A 15,861-nucleotide genomic window follows, 5' to 3' on the forward strand; every position below is an offset into this window, starting at 1 on the left:
GTGAGCAAATCTGTAGCACTACATAGCAAGTTCCTGAACCGCGTGTTAACGAGTCTCGCATGTTAAATAGGTAGCACTGGGAGGCATGGCACTACTGTGTGTTAAGCAGATTCCCGCGTAAACGGGTCGGTACTGTACTTAACTCGGAATTCTTGCCCGCACTGGAATACCAACCCTTGCTACATCCATGTTCAAAATCTCTCAACATGTCAATTTTAGCTATGCTAGCCAAATGCCTTCAATCAGTGTTGTAGCTGGTGTGGGTTGATGCTCTTGGCCAAACTACCCTAGAAAAACTGACCAAAGTAATTCTTGAAATACATCTCAATTGTGTTTGATCCATCCCATTAAAATAGGACAATTTATTATCGATAGGTTAAATAGGTTCTGGTGAATGTTATGTTATTTTTTTATATGAGCATCTTCTCAAGCCCTCAAAACTGATACTTTTTTTCAGATTTCTCTTGAAGATCTGAACTCCTACTATATTTCTAAAAAAATCCCCTGTGCCCTGCATCCTCTGCCCCATATATTGCATTATCACTTTGCCTTAGAACTTGATGTTTTGCAATGATGACACATTGTAAAATCATACATAATACACTGTAAATATATAGATTAAGCCAGTGATGGGAGAACTTTCAGAGGTTTTGAGCAGTATCTTATGTGGATGTTTATCTGGACCTATAGAAACCTCCCATCTGGCCTCAAAGCCATCTCACACATAGCCAGTCTTAACAGCCCTGGGTTCCTCCTACTTGTCTGGTTCCTTGATTCACTCTCTCACGTGTGAGGGGCACCAGTAAACATCCTTTCCCCAGTAGCACCATTAGGGATAGATGGCAGGCCTGTTCCTCTGTTTGGCATATTTGTAGGTCATCTCTCCCTTTTCGCTATCTCTCTTCCCATGTTCCCTGAATTCCATTCACTCTCCATGGTGTTTCAGTTTTTCTCTCCTTCAGCCACCTGTCTACTTCTGGGGAACCCAATTCCTTTCAGTCTGCTTATCTTAGGGTTTTCCATAGCGTCCATCACCACAGGATGTTGATTCTTTCCGTGTAAAGTCGGTATGCATGGCAAGGCCCCTACCTGATTTCATGTGTTTCTGCTCATCTCCCTTCTCTAGTAAAAGAGGCTCTGCTTAAGTTATAAGTTTTTTGCCTTTCCACAGCTTGCCTCAGTAGGTTTTCCCTCCTTCTTCCCAGTCTCCAAGACCTGCTTTCTTTCATTGCATCCTTTTATGATGGGGGCTTAAAATGCTATTAGGGCTGGGGAGAAACATGTGAAGCTGCCTACAGAGAAAAACACTTCAGGTAGGCTGAGAGCCTGCGTCTAGTCATGCTGTTTCGAGCTGCACAGCACTAGTGAGTGCACCAGCTTTAGGAGCTCAAATGGATAACTACAGTATAAATTAAATGTTTTCAGGCTGAGGAAGTTGCCTAGGTGGACTTGAGACAGAGGTCAAAAACTTGGGACTGCCCCATCCAAATCAGTACGGTTGGCAGTTACTCTGTAGGTTACAATACAATTTGGCTCTATTCATATGTTACAACACAGTTTAGCTGCAAGCAGATTTAACCACCATTGTTAATGTTGGTTGCTTTGCAGTGTATAATGATAATACTTAGCATCTATTTACTCATTTACATTTCTAGATTTTGAAGCCTTGAGGCCCAATACTGACAGGGCTGTATTACAAACAAACACATTAGAAGAAACTGCACTTCAGACTGCTCTCATAGGAGGATTCAAGCATGGTTTATCAGCATGGCTTCTAACTATAAAAAGAAAAGGAGTACTTGTGGCACCTGAGAGACTAACCAATTTATTTGAGCATAAGCTTTCGTGAGCTACAGCTCACTTCATCGGATGCATACTGTGGAAAGTGTAGAAGATCTTTTTATATACACACAAAGCATGAAAAAATACCTCCTCCCACCCCACTCTCCTGATGGTAATAGCTTATCTAAAGTGATCACTCTCCTTACAATGTGTATGATAATCAAGTTGGGCCATTTCCAGCACAAATCCAGGTTTTCTCACCCCCCTCCCCCCCACCACCACACACACAAACCCACTCTCCTGCTGGTAATAGCTTATCTAAAGTGACCACTCTCCTTACAATGTGTATGATAATCAAGGTGGGCCATTTCCAGCACAAATCCAGGGTTTAACAAGAACATCTGAAGGGGGGGGGGCGGTAGGAAAAACCAAGGGGAATAGGTTACCTTGCATAATGACTTAGCCACTCCCAGTCTCTATTCAAGCCTAAGTTAATTGTATCAAATTTGCAAATGAATTCCGATTCAACAGTTTCTCGCTGGAGTCTGGATTTGAAGTTTTTTTTGTTGTAATATCACAACTTTCATGTCTGTAATCGCGTGACCAGAGAGATTGAAGTGTTCTCCGACTGGTTTATGAATGTTATAATTCTTGACATCTGATTTGTGTCCATTTATTCTTTTCCGTAGAGACTGTCCAGTTTGTCCAATGTACATGGCAGAGGGGCATTGCTGGCACATGATGGCATATATCACATTGGTGGATGTGCAGGTGAACGAGCCTCTGATAGTGTGGCAGATGTGATTAGGCCCTGTGATGGTGTCCCCTGAATAGATATGTGGACACAGTTGGCAACGGGCTTTGTTGCAAGGATAGGTTCCTGGGTTAGTGGTTCTGTTGTGTGGTATGTGGTTGCTGGTGAGTATTTGCTTCAGGTTGGGGGGGCTGTCTGTAGGCAAGGACTGGCCTGTCTCCCAAGATTTGTGAGAGTGTTGGGTCATCCTTCAGGATAGGTTGTAGATCCTTAATAATGCGTTGGAGGGGTTTTAGTTGGGGGCTGAAGGTGACGGCTAGTGGCGTTCTCTGAATGCAGATGGTAAAACCATGCTAGGGCTTAACCCTTGTAGCAAATAGTTGAAATATGGTTGCAACTTGTGAGCACTATTGTGGAAACACTCTGAGTGGCACTAATTACCCTGCAACCTATATAATGTTTGAGCGTGGTGGGCTCTGAGCCACATGAACTGGCAAGTTAACTTCAGTGGTGCTATAATAGTGACTGTGTTTTTGGTGTGGGGCCCAAGCATTTCAGGATCCTCTTAAATAATACTTATCAGATTTTTTTGAGTTATTTGTCAGTGTCACACTGTTCTCCATGCACTGGGCATGTCAAGGCATGCACACACAAATTGCAATATAATTATACAGTTTGCACTCAAGTGTTTGGTTTTTTTGCTTTGATTTTCCTATAGCATGTTGGCGTTGTGCAACAACATTGAGAGATATGCATAAACTGCTATTAAAGCTAATCATGTTATAATTAAAGTAATATTTTTAAAAAATCATTCAAGAAAAGATAATTCAGTGATCTGCCCTCGGAGGAAAACACGTTTATATTTGCTTACTTGCACTTACCAAATAAACTCATTTTTGTTAGATATAATTGTTGCAGAAATTAGCTTCTCATTGTGGGATTACCTATCAAAAGAACTGATTTGATGATCTAAGGGCTTCAGATGGCAAATGGTGTTTATGAGAGGTAAAAACTCAAGGTGAAGTCTTGTCCTATTGAACTCATCATGGGGTTTGCCATTGATTTAAATGATGATAGGATTTAACGCACAGTTTTCTTTCAGCTGAAAACAAGCTTGTTGAGGAACATTTCCCTGTTTGAGAGTTTGTAAATACAAACACCAATATTACACATCAGCTCACTCTGTTGATCTCTAGGGCTCTCGTGAGACCCCATGCACCATTTAAGTCCTACTGAAGTCCTATTTTTAGGATTTAAGTGCTGCATAGACCTTTTGCTGACTCTATAGAATTTCACTCTATAAGAGCACAACTTATACCTTCCACTTCAGCATGACTTTCACTGGATACTTTTAATTACCTCTCACTTTTGTTCAGACCAGCCCTCTTTTTCATAACTTTCAAGCACAGGCCTATTAAACATATATATCGTCCTAACACATTTGGAAGAGAACATTGTTGTCGTGGAACAAGAGTTTGGTTCAGAGAATGTTCCGAACCTCTCCAATACACATTATTACCTTTTTTACATGCTACGCATGTGAGGAGAGCAGAAACAGTTGGGCACATTACAATAATAATACTTGCAATGCTTTCAAAATGCTTTCCAAACAAAATGCCCCTGTTAGGTATGTCGATGAGTACTTTTCCACCCCCTTTTATACATGTGGGGCAAATAGAGGCAGAGGTGTTAAGTGACTTGTTAAGGAATAAGGATGGAGTCAGTGTCACAATGAGATATAGGTTATGTAATGTACCTTGGGCATGATGATTGTTAATGTTGGATGAAGAGTTAGGTCTCTTTACTGCGCTGCAGCGGTTATATTTTAAATAGTCATGTGATCAAGCTATGGTCATTCTTCCAAAAATTGGCGTAAGTCAACACAGTATGCTCACATAGATGGCAAATCAGCTGCTGTCTTTTATTTCCCCAGCAGCTGGTACCAATATACACTTGGGGAGCCGGGACGGGGGGGATGTAGTCAGGCTACTCAGTCTTAGTCTACCTTAGTCAACATTACTACTATTGAAAAAAGAGCAATATAAATTTTTCTTGCATAACTTTATCCATGCCACTGGGATCTTGAAGTGGACCAGATCCTTTACTCCATTGCTCTCTTGATGGATACAGAAGAGCATGAACATTAATAGAGAGTAGGATTTACCCAACAACTGTTATGAAATATAACAACAATATCATATTTACTATATTTATATTACCATCGTACCTAGGAGCACCAGGCAGGGATAGGGCTCCATTGTGCTAGCCACGGTACATGTACACACACATAGTCCCTGATCTAAATCTAAGATTGCAAATGCCATATAGCTGTAGAGGAGACAGGATATGATCAAGTATATATAATTTTGAAATTTGAAAATACATACTTGATTTTTTAAGTTGTGTATTCTCATATAATGCCAGCTGTATGCCCATCTGTTTCATAGATTCATAGAATATCAGGATTGGAAGGGACCTCAGGAGGTCATCTAGTCCAACCCCCTGCTCAAAGCAGGACCAATCCCCAATTTTTGCCCCAGATCCCTAAATGGCCCCCTCAAGGATTGAACTCACAACCCTGGGTTGAATATCCAATGCTCAAACCACATCTTATCCATAATTAAGGGGCTGATTTCTTATAGGTGTCTCAGCAGAAGAGCAATATGGAGGAGGAGTAGATAGAGGGGCAGATCCTCAGGTGATGTAAATTGCCACAGGCCCATTGAAGTCAGTGGGCCTGTGACACATTACACCAGCTGAGGATCTGCTCCAGGAAGGGCCAAATGGATCAGTTCAGGGAGGGGCTCCGTGTGTTAGACAGTGTAGTGTAGAAGGCAGCCCACAGATGTTTGTTAGGACCCGACAAATGCCAACCTCATCTGGTGGCACCTGTAGCAATACTCACGTTAAGTATGGTGTGTTCCATTGGTAGTGGTGAGAAGGAGCGGCGCTGGTTGTCCCACGTTCAGGTTTGGCCCTGCTGGCCCTCCATCATGACCAGTGTTGGCAGAGCCAAAGCTAAATGAGTGGTGTTGCAACCTGGTGCATGGGGGCAGCAGCGCCGCTCACATTTGGAGGGGCTGGCAAATCCAAGTTGCACTGGATTTGCAGTGCACTAGATTGCAGCACCACTCACTCGGTTTTCACCCCGCTGCGTATGATGCTGGAGAGCCGGTGGCAGTGGCAGTGCTGTTCCTCCTTGCCACTGCCATGGAGCCAGCTTCTACAATATTGCCCCCTTCTCCCCCCTTGGAGGCCTACCCAACCTCTCCCCTCCTTCCAGCAGCCCGTGACACTGCTCCTGGGCAGGCCAGGCTGAAAAGCGGGGGGGGGGGGGGGCAAGGCACTGGGGCCAGCAGCTGCAGCAGAGATAGCTCCATGGGATTGGCAGTGCGTATCATGTGAAAAATTTCTAGGGGTGCCCCTGGCCTCATCCACCTATTTGTTAGCTTCTCACAAGAGTCTCTGCACCTTCTTACAGGCTACCCAGCCACATCAAACTGACCTGTAAGACCACTTCTTCAGTACTCTTATCATTAAAGAAAAAGGAAAAAGGAACTGCACCTACCTAATGTCAAAAAGAACCCTTTTATATCCAACAGATTGAGGAAATTGTTCCAGAATAGCTCCCCCCTGTGAGAATTGGACCCTGGCAATATTGTCAGACTTAGCGAGATCTAAGGTGTTCTGCTGAGTTAGTGCTGTGCCTGGGACTGAAAGGATGACCATTGTCAGAAAAACGATTATGTTAAAACAGCACTTTCCGACTCAATAGTTCTGCTCTGTGTGTGTTTTCAAGTCATATCTGTTGATTTCACTGTTAAAAACATAGTTTTACAATTGTTAGCACTCAAGAACAGCTTGAAGAGGGAGATAGATACTGTTCTGCTGCATGCATCATTCAGAACATTTCCAGCCAGGTTGTGATTTTCAGAATCTTTACAAGTGATAATAAAAGAGGCAGAAAGAACACGGCTTGATTTTCAGATACTGGGTTAAGATTGCAGCCAGGGCACTTAGAGAAATGATCATCTGATTTGTCTGTTGAACAAATTCAGTATGCAGATCATTGAGAGAGAATATATATGGAATCCCATAATGTTCTTTTTATAGGTACTTTCTACTTGAACTGCACTTTAAAAATATTTAGTTGTAACTTACTTAGTATAAGTAAATGATTTATGCCACAATTTCAGAAGTATAGTGAAAGCATACATGATGTAAACGGGTCATTTGTTTTCCTTTATATATTTTTTTCTGCCCTCATTTGAGCATGCACAATCCCCCTCAAATTCATTTACTGAGTGGATTCCTCTAGGAAACAGAATTAAACATGCTGAGTTTAGAACCAGAGAGCCGCATGATGTCATTTCTATTATTTAAATTAGATGGAGCAGAGTAGAGCTTAGTAATTTGTTTAATCATTGCTCATGCATTAATTTCCTGGGAGCTGATTTTTTACAGTGCACTTTTATCTAGAATTTATATCTTATCCACGTCTCTTATTTGGCATGATTTCAATGATCTGGGCACATTTTTCTTCTTGACTTAAACCCGAGGAGATTCTGTGTTCAAGCAAATTCTGCACACAAAGGTTTTCAAGCACAGTAAATTGATTTAAGGAGGAATGTGGCAGAAAAAATGTGTCCCCAAGACACAGAAGTGAAATAAAAGCTAAAGCGAATTTGATTAGAACCAAGCTGAAAACATTTTGGAAAGTGGTAAATAAACAAGGAAAAATGTGCAAGATTTACTTTGTGTGTACATGGTACAATATGTACTGGGTTAATTCTGGGATCAGAAGTCAACTGACTTTTGGCCTTGAGGTTTTGTGAGTAGCACTGACATATTTAGAGAACATTTGAATACAAAAATGTCTGTTTTGTACTTGTCCAATAAAACATTTTAGTATCACTTTTTATTCATTCTCTTTCTGCACTTCAGGAAAAATATGTTTATCTTTACTTGTTGCCTTATTATTTTCATTTAATTTAGTCTCCATTTTCCTTTCTAATTTTTTTAAATTATTTTAGAAAATACTTGAATTTCATTATATTGGCTGCATGGTAGATATGCTAGTATTTAGGAATATATAGTATATTTTAAAACACTGTCCAACACAAATCATGTATGTATGTAGTTTATGTACCTAGCTTCCTTTTGTACTGACATAAAAATACTTCTGATTATCCCATAGTACAGTGTATCCGCTCCATAACTTGTGACTAAATGTTGAGTATTTTGATATGCAGTGTGGTGACAGAATAATGTGAAATACTTATTGTATCTTATTTTATTACCATCCAATAGCTGCTTTGTATTTGTGAACAATGTTCAAACTATTTTCATTAGATTCTCTTGACTGTAGGTCACATGGATACTACCGGAAGATGGAATTTTTATCGGCCAATTGGATTCTGTTATGATGCGTGCTGTTTAATAGATGTCTATAAGTAATGGAATGACACAGATTAATCCTCCCCTTTGGAGATATGAGAAAAATTAAATTCAGACAGATATTTTTCAAAAGCACATTTTAGAGTGAAATCCACACAAGAATCCCTAATTATTTCTTACATGCCTGGGTTACTTCCTTTGCCACTGCCTTGAAGCCCCATTTGAGGGAGCATCAAGCATGTGGTGTGAACAGTTTTTTGTGCTGGAATCAATTTTGCTGTAAAGATCAATTTTTAAATAAAGTCTAAATTGCTTAATCAGTAGGTGAAGTTTTGAACTGTTGATGCTGAGGAACCCGAGTTGCTTCACTTCCTGGAAGTTTGCTCTTATCTGAATAGTTTTTTCAGGTGCTTATCACCACTCCAGTTTAGATTGGGTTAACATCTGAATCAGTCATGGCAGTAGTAGTAGTGATATTATTGCAACCTCAGTCAAGGATTTACTTTCCAATAATAAATAGCGTTTGGGCAAGTCCTTTTTATGCCATTTAATTAAGTGGCATTGACTTGCAGTGTGGGTTTTTTTTTTTTTTTCTATTTGAGCTTGCACTTATACTTACTAATTACCTTAATATACTGAGCAGGCAATATCTTAAATCGGAATCATGCCAGTGAGTTTTCTGCAAGTCTCAGAACATAATATTGTATAAATGTGAATGTGTCATACGGTTTTTCTTTAGGAACACGCATTGTATAGAAGGTGAGAAAATGCCTAATGTTCCTGCATAGCTTTATCAGAATCTGCTGATGAATGTAGTGTTATCACAGAATATGCAGAAATGTTAGGCCATTTATCCAAGACTTAGGTCTGCCTTTAGTCCAGTGAAGAGTGACCTTCGGAACACAAAGAATACTAGCCATATGGTAAAAGTTTGTTTTTGAAAAGAATGATCTGTGCTTGGTGTTATAGTAAGAAGGGGGACTTAATGCATCTCGTTTGGCTATTCTCCATCATTCAGGATAGTTTTGGAGAAAATTCAGGTTCTATATGAACACAGGAAGTAGCAACATACCATATAAGCCTGAATCGTTTGTTTTACATGATACGAGCAGTATGACCAAAGCTCAGAAAAAGCAGTTTTTGAGGGCATCGGTACTGATCAAATATTTATTGTATTAAAAAAATAGACAACTCAGGCTAGATTTTTGAATATGATTGGGCCCTTTTGTTCCATTCAGGAACCAGATTGTGCTTGAAAATTGCCAACAGAGAATTCCCCTGATGGAAAGGAACTCCCGCTGACATAAAGCTGGTGGAGCCAGTTCCACCAACTCCAGTATAGAGCTCCACTCCGCTGAGACCAATTGCTAGGGGGCTCCAGTCGGGGCAGCACTGGCATAGATTGACCCGCCACGTTAAGGAATTTTAACCAGCTGCTGTTGCTCACCTGTACAGAGCCTGAATATAGATGACTAATATAAAGTAAGGAGTAAATCTGGAGAAGATTTCAAAGACTAAGAAAGATACTTAGTTGAGGATTTGATCTTTCGTTTCTGAACCTGTGGACTGGGTTACACACGCACATGCACATACCCCAGCCCCCCAACCACCCCATTTTTGAACAATTGCTTCTCTGCTGCATCCTCCCCTTGCCAGGGCTGGCCAGTAGAGAAGCAAATGGGACAGGAAGGACCTTGGAGGTTTGGGATTAATGGGAAATACCTTGTCTAAACTCCACAGATCTTCAGCCAGGCAGACAGAGCAACTCTCCCTCCCTGGCCAATTCGGTACCTATTGGCTTCTATCCAATACCTGAACTCTGTATTTTTCGCCTTTTGTCAATCCAAGCAGCAGTAATAGTTCCTGTTTTGGTGCATAATGTGTGGCTCATACTGGAATGAGGAACATACCAGGTAGGGTGATTGTTTCCCAATTCCATCCTTTCCCCTGTGATGTATGCACCTCTTTGTTGATTAGAGCTGAGCTTCTTCATAGTTCTTGTGGAACAGACAGAGGCAGCTATGTGCAGCAGAATTTGCCATCAGCATGACCCCTGTTCGCAGGACTTTTGTGGCTCTGCTTCCCTTTACATATTATAAAGCAATGGGGAGGGGGAGCAAATAGAGGATCTTTTACTTAGACACGTTATTAAATATCAAATGATTTTATTTGTAGTTTTTGTACTAGTTTGCTTGTAGTTTGCTTATCATGCGTCCTTTCCATTCTTTGGCTTCAGAGGTTTGCAACAGAAAAGGGAAGGGAGTAGGTGCTAATTTAGCACATTTTATCCTCCAGGCATCCCCAAATAGTTCACAATCACTGTCCTTCCAAATAGCATTGAATGAGCTTGCAAAGAATTTATGTTGGCACTAAAAATAAATAAACCTCTTTTTAAAAGCTGTTATGTAAGAGTCTTTGCCAAATTATGTTAATGCTGTGGAAGGAAATCTAGTTATAATGAAAACATAATTTGAAACCAGCAGCCAAGTAGCACTGAACACGATCCAACTAACAGTGTGTGTGGGATGCTCTGAAAAGCATGGCTTGTGTGTGTCTTTAAAAACTATACGCATGTGAAAATTCACTAGCATCATACCCCCCGACCTCCCATTCTGAAGAATATGTTGTCCTCCTTAGTTTTCCCATAATGTTTGCATTTTGAAACTCTCCTTTGCTTAAGGAGATAAAAGTGTCAGGTTTAATTTTCTCTACGGCGTGGACGTTATGGAAGTGCTGTAAGAAACCTGTAAGAAAAAACAGTGTCTTTATTATTGATGCTAATCTGCAGGGTCCTGAATTGCACAGAAAATGCAGGGAGGGTCTAATCTATAAACTGTTCCATCATGGAGTTTGTAAATTCGTAGATTTAGAAAGTGTAATGAAGACACGATGAATAGGTCACTGAGTGTAGCTTGTGGCACCTTAGAGACTTACCAATTTATTTGAGCCTAAGCTTTCGTGAGCTACAGCTCCGATGAAGTGAGCTGTAGCTCACGAAAGCTTATGCTCAAATAAATTGGTTAGTCTTTAAGGTGCCACAAGTCCTCCTGTTCTTTTTGTGACTACAGACTAACACGGCTGTTACTCTGAAACCTGAGTGTAGCTTGAAAACCTGCTGTCATGTTGGTTTTACAGATTTTCAAGGCTCCTAGTAATAAGCAGGCTGCTGGTGATTTGAAAGCTACTGTTGCCTTTTGTAAGACAAAAAGGAAAGGAGTACTTGTGGCATCTTAGAGACTAACCAATTTATTTGAGCATGAGCTTTCGCCACGAAAGTACGAAAGTACTCCTTTTCTTTTTGCGAAGACAGACTAACACGGCTGTTACTCTGAAACCTTTTGTAAGACACTTTTTCTTAGGGCTCGTACCACAAATGGAATGCATTCTAAAAAATCTTCTGTAAATATTTGGTTCTTTTAATCTGTGGGATCATTGCAAATGTTCCCAAGCAGAGCACTTTTGTTTATCGCATTTTCTTTTTATTTACAGACATGGCAGTAACAAGCTAGGTCTTGCATTGAATACTGTATTTTCCTCATTATCTCAGCTTTGAAAGATGGCATGCTTGGGACTCCATTACTCACCCTGATATTGTGAATCTTTACGCAGCCTATCCTTAGCACACACGCTTCCTCAGCATGGGATAATCTAACCTCTCTGTGAGTAAATGTCCTTTGGCATTAATTTTGACTGAGGGAAGGCTCCTTTTTAGTTACATTGAGTCATATTCACCCAAAGCCAATACAAAGTGGCGTGAATTGCACCTCCTTGTGGCAGCCTGCACCCCAGGTGGGAGGATTATTCTGACAGGAAAGCACTGATGATACTGATGCCTGCCTTCTCTCAAGCTGTCTGCTGTAGGGGGGGGAGGGCAGCTTTAGTTTCTATTCAGGCCCCTAAAGTCATTTAGAGTACAGATTTCTAAGGGGAGGCAGTGAATCGGTGCCTCCCCCATAATGTTGACTTTACTGCATTGCTGTACTGTTCCCCTGAGCAGGCCCACCCCAGTGCAGTGGGAGGGTCTTCTAGTGGCATAAATCCGACTATCTGCCTTTCAAGCTTTGTGTCTTGTTTGCTGTGGCTTCCTCTGGAACACTGGGCTGCATGTGGCTATAGCTGGACGTAAGCAAGGAAGATAGTGAATGATTTTCCAAAGTTTAAGCATTGTGAACCCAAATAATTAAGCAAATAATATCGGAGCTGAGCTGAAATATTGGACCTCTTATACTGCTAGAGACCATCTATGAAGTTTAGGGGTGCTTAGAACTGGGGTTGTGTTTTAAATAATGGTAGGTTTCTATAGCACAGAAAGCCACAAGGGATTCCAGCAGCCCTAACATATCAGCTCACTGTGGTGTTGGGTATCACTGGTTGCTTGTGTGTGATTATATCTCTCCCTTTGTGGCTGACCCTAGCAATTATAAAGGCTAGTTACATACCACAGCAAAGAGTTCTCAACAGAAGTGTAAAACTTGCACTTTTGGTGCTGAAGGTTGAATGCCCGCTGACAGCATTAGTGTCTGTGTGTATGTGGCTGTGGTTCATTAAGAGTTCTCTAGGTATTTTTCACTGAGTTAGTCCCAAATCATTTTTGGAAATGACGTATATTACCTGTTTGCTTTCATAAGCAGGGTAAGTCAGGAAGCATATTAAAGAATTAGCCAGAGAACAAACTACAGTGCTGCAGTTGACAAGGAACATGATGTGATGGTGAGAAATGCACATTTTTTAAAAACTAAGGGCAAAATTCTCTTCTCTGCTGCTCTCTGTGGGTCTCTTAGTGTTGTCATTGGAAGTTTCATACACAGGAGGAGCTGAATGTGGCATGCAGAATAGATACACAATATGGAAGAGAGGAGAATTTTGTAAGGGTTAATGCCCCAGGAATACTTCGTTATGATTGCAAATATTTTGCTTCTCATAGTTTGTAGGTGGCTTATGGGTGAGGTTTAAATGATATATTACTAAGCTTTTAGATGTGTAATAATTTGTCTAAAAATAGGGTTGGGTTATTAAGATGAATATACCAGTTGTAGCTTTTGTTACTGTTTAGAATACAAGGCGTTCATTCTTTTAGTGCCAGAACTAACGGCATTTTTATGTCCAATTCTACACAGAAGAAATTTTGAAAAAGTAATTCAGGCATCCATTAAAATCCAGCAGACAGCATATTTAAAGCAAATACATCAAGCCAGTCCCACAGGGCAAAGTATAAGCCTTTTTAATTAAAATTGTATTATGAGAGAAGTTTTGTGGTTCAGTTGTTAATGTATACTTAGTTGACATCAACATGCATTTAAACTAGTTATTTTGTTCAAATTCAACTCAGTGCATACATAGCCAGGCTAAAAGATACAGCCTACCTTATTAATTAGTGTTAGTATTCCCTTGGGTACAAGCTGATTGCCTGACCATTCCAAAACTTTACCCTTAAGCATGACAGCACTATATGATTGAAAACAAAACTGCCTGTATGTATTCCCTATGGTTTTGTATTAAATAGGACAATTTTTCCCATAGTATTATTTCCCAGGTTAGTGGGGAGTTACTTAAATCCCAGACAGCAAGTTACATAAGCTTTGAGTGCTACTGATCATGTCTACACTGTAATAGTATTCACTGAAGAACAATATAAATTACTGTATACCAGTTATGATTGTATAGCTTACAGTGATGTAGTGGGCACTATTTTCATCAGTCCAAAGTTCAGACTGTTACTGCAGTTTAAATATTGAAACAGTGTATTAATGTGTTTACTATGCTTTTTGTGGTTTTGGAATCTGCTGTTTATTTAATGGAATGGAATAATTAATTCAGAATTATCACCCTCAATTTACAGTTTGTTGGGACCTATATTTTATACTGTGTCTAGCCTAAAAACTGTAGGCAAGATAATAATATGCAGTACAAAAATTCTTACTGATGTACACTATATTAATTCTTCACACAATGCACAGTCACCCTGTGGAACTCATTGTGATGGGATATTGTGAAGTCAAAAGTATAACTGAGTTCAAAAAAGAATTAGATAGGTTCATGGAGAATAAGTCTATTGTTGGCTATCAGCCAAGATGGTCAGGGACACAACCCTGTGCTCTGGACGTCTCTAAACATCTGGCTGCTACAATTTGAGACTGGATGACAGGGGTGGATCACTCTATATAGTGCCCTGTTCTGTTGTCTTCCTACCATGGCCAGTGCCAGATCATTCAGAGGGAGCGAAGATACTGAGTTAGATGCACCATTGGTCTGACCCAGTATAGCCATTCTTATGATATTTTCTTAATTAGTGGCCTTCCCTCCTCCCTGTAAGATAAAATAGCTTGTTAAATTTGGTTTAATTTCAAGCAAGCCTTACAAAAAGGTGCATAAACACTCATGTGTCACAGTTCTGTGTACTATATTAACTTATGCTGGAAATCATATACTCTGGGTGGGTCAGGAAGGGAGGTGAGTGGAAATGCATTATGACTTTTGATAAAGCCAGTGCAATGAACACAGATCAAAAGAGCAAGCACTTGTTTTAAACGATAAAGCGTTTATTATAGCTTTAAGATAGGGCATTTCTCACTGGCCATTAATATACAGCTCAGGTGCATGTGAAGCACAAGAGAGCAGACCTCATGAATGCAAACATCACATCACCCCACAAATGGAATGTATATCTGTATCTTATTGATTTTTTCACTGTTTTTCAGAAATATCGACAGTATATGTCAGGACTTCTGGCTCCTCCTTATGGTGTTATGGAAACTGGCTCTAACAATGACAGTAAGTAAAAATATATATGTATTTGAAAATCAGTTTTAAAAAAGTTCCTCCTCTTTAGATATTGGAGTTTTGTTCTCTTTAAGCATTGCAATGCATGATCCTTTTTTAGTGTGGGCAGGAAGCGGTGTCAGTGTCCACCATAAAAAAAAAAAACAAACAGAAGTGATGGTGTGCCCCAGCTTTCTTTCTTTTACCTACCCATTTTTCAGCTGATGGCAGTGAGAAGTGGGGGATAGCCTGGCACAATTACCTACTACACACCAGTCAATTTGAGGACTACATTCAGTTTTTGTATTAAGTGCTGAGGGCAACATTTCCAAACATGTGTGCCTATCTAGGTACCTAAATTCACATTTAGATATCTAAATTGAAATCATAGAATCATAGACTTTAAGGTCAGAAGGGACCATTTTGATCGTCTAGTCTGACCTCCTGCACAACGCAGGCCACAGAATCTCGCCTACCAATTCCTGTAACAAACACCTAACTTATGTCTGAACTACTGAAGTCCTCAAATTGTGGTTTAAAGACTTCAAGGTGCAGAGAATCCTCCAGCAAGTGACCCGTGCCCCACGCTGCAGAGGAAGGCGAAAAACCCCCAGGGCCTCTGCCAATCTGCACTGGGGGAAAATTCCTTCCCGACCCCAAATATGGCAATCAGCTGAACCCTGAGCATGTGGGAAATGAAGTCTTTGGGAACTGTAGATGCTCAGCACTTCTGAAAATCAAGGACGTTTATTTAGGTGCCTGAATATGGATGTAGGATGTCTAACTTTAGTTGCTCAAATCTGCTAACGTTGTCCAGTACATTTATACATTTGGTATATTTGTTGTATCTGCAGTGCTCATTGCTGCGTTCCATGGGATTCATATGATGTCTTAACACAGAACATTTTTCTAAAGAAACACATACCAATATGTTATGTTTTATAGAAAAATTGGTTGTTATGGGCCGTGCTATTTTTTTTTTATAAATATTAAAACACAGTTTTATGTGAGTTTTATATCTGAGTTTTATGTGTGCCCAGCCAAATGCCCATGTACAGTCTTGAAATCTTAAAATTGGAGGCCTGCTTAACCTGCATGTAGGATTTACACATTTTTTATTCTTAATGGGCATTTCATCTTTATAGCCTTCGTATGTAGGTAGGAAGTAC

At 40.2% G+C, this 15,861-nt stretch overlaps 1 protein-coding gene across 10 annotated transcripts in view; it reads left to right on the forward strand.

Annotated features, from left to right (window-relative positions):
* Positions 1-15,861, forward strand: part of RAPGEF4 (Rap guanine nucleotide exchange factor 4) — a 227,969-nt gene that overhangs the window by 109,174 nt on the left and 102,934 nt on the right. For 9 of the 10 annotated variants that reach the window (XM_073305859.1, XM_073305860.1, XM_073305869.1 and 6 more), the window contains one exon: positions 14,632-14,704. In XM_073305859.1, the coding sequence (XP_073161960.1) occupies positions 14,632-14,704 (73 nt within the window). Of the gene's footprint in view, positions 1-11,523; positions 11,593-14,631; positions 14,705-15,861 lie in introns of those variants that run through there. The other variant, XM_073305865.1, reaches the window with a different exon arrangement.

Source organism: Lepidochelys kempii, chromosome 11, assembly GCF_965140265.1.
Source record: "Lepidochelys kempii isolate rLepKem1 chromosome 11, rLepKem1.hap2, whole genome shotgun sequence".
Lineage (NCBI taxonomy): Eukaryota > Metazoa > Chordata > Testudines > Cheloniidae > Lepidochelys > Lepidochelys kempii.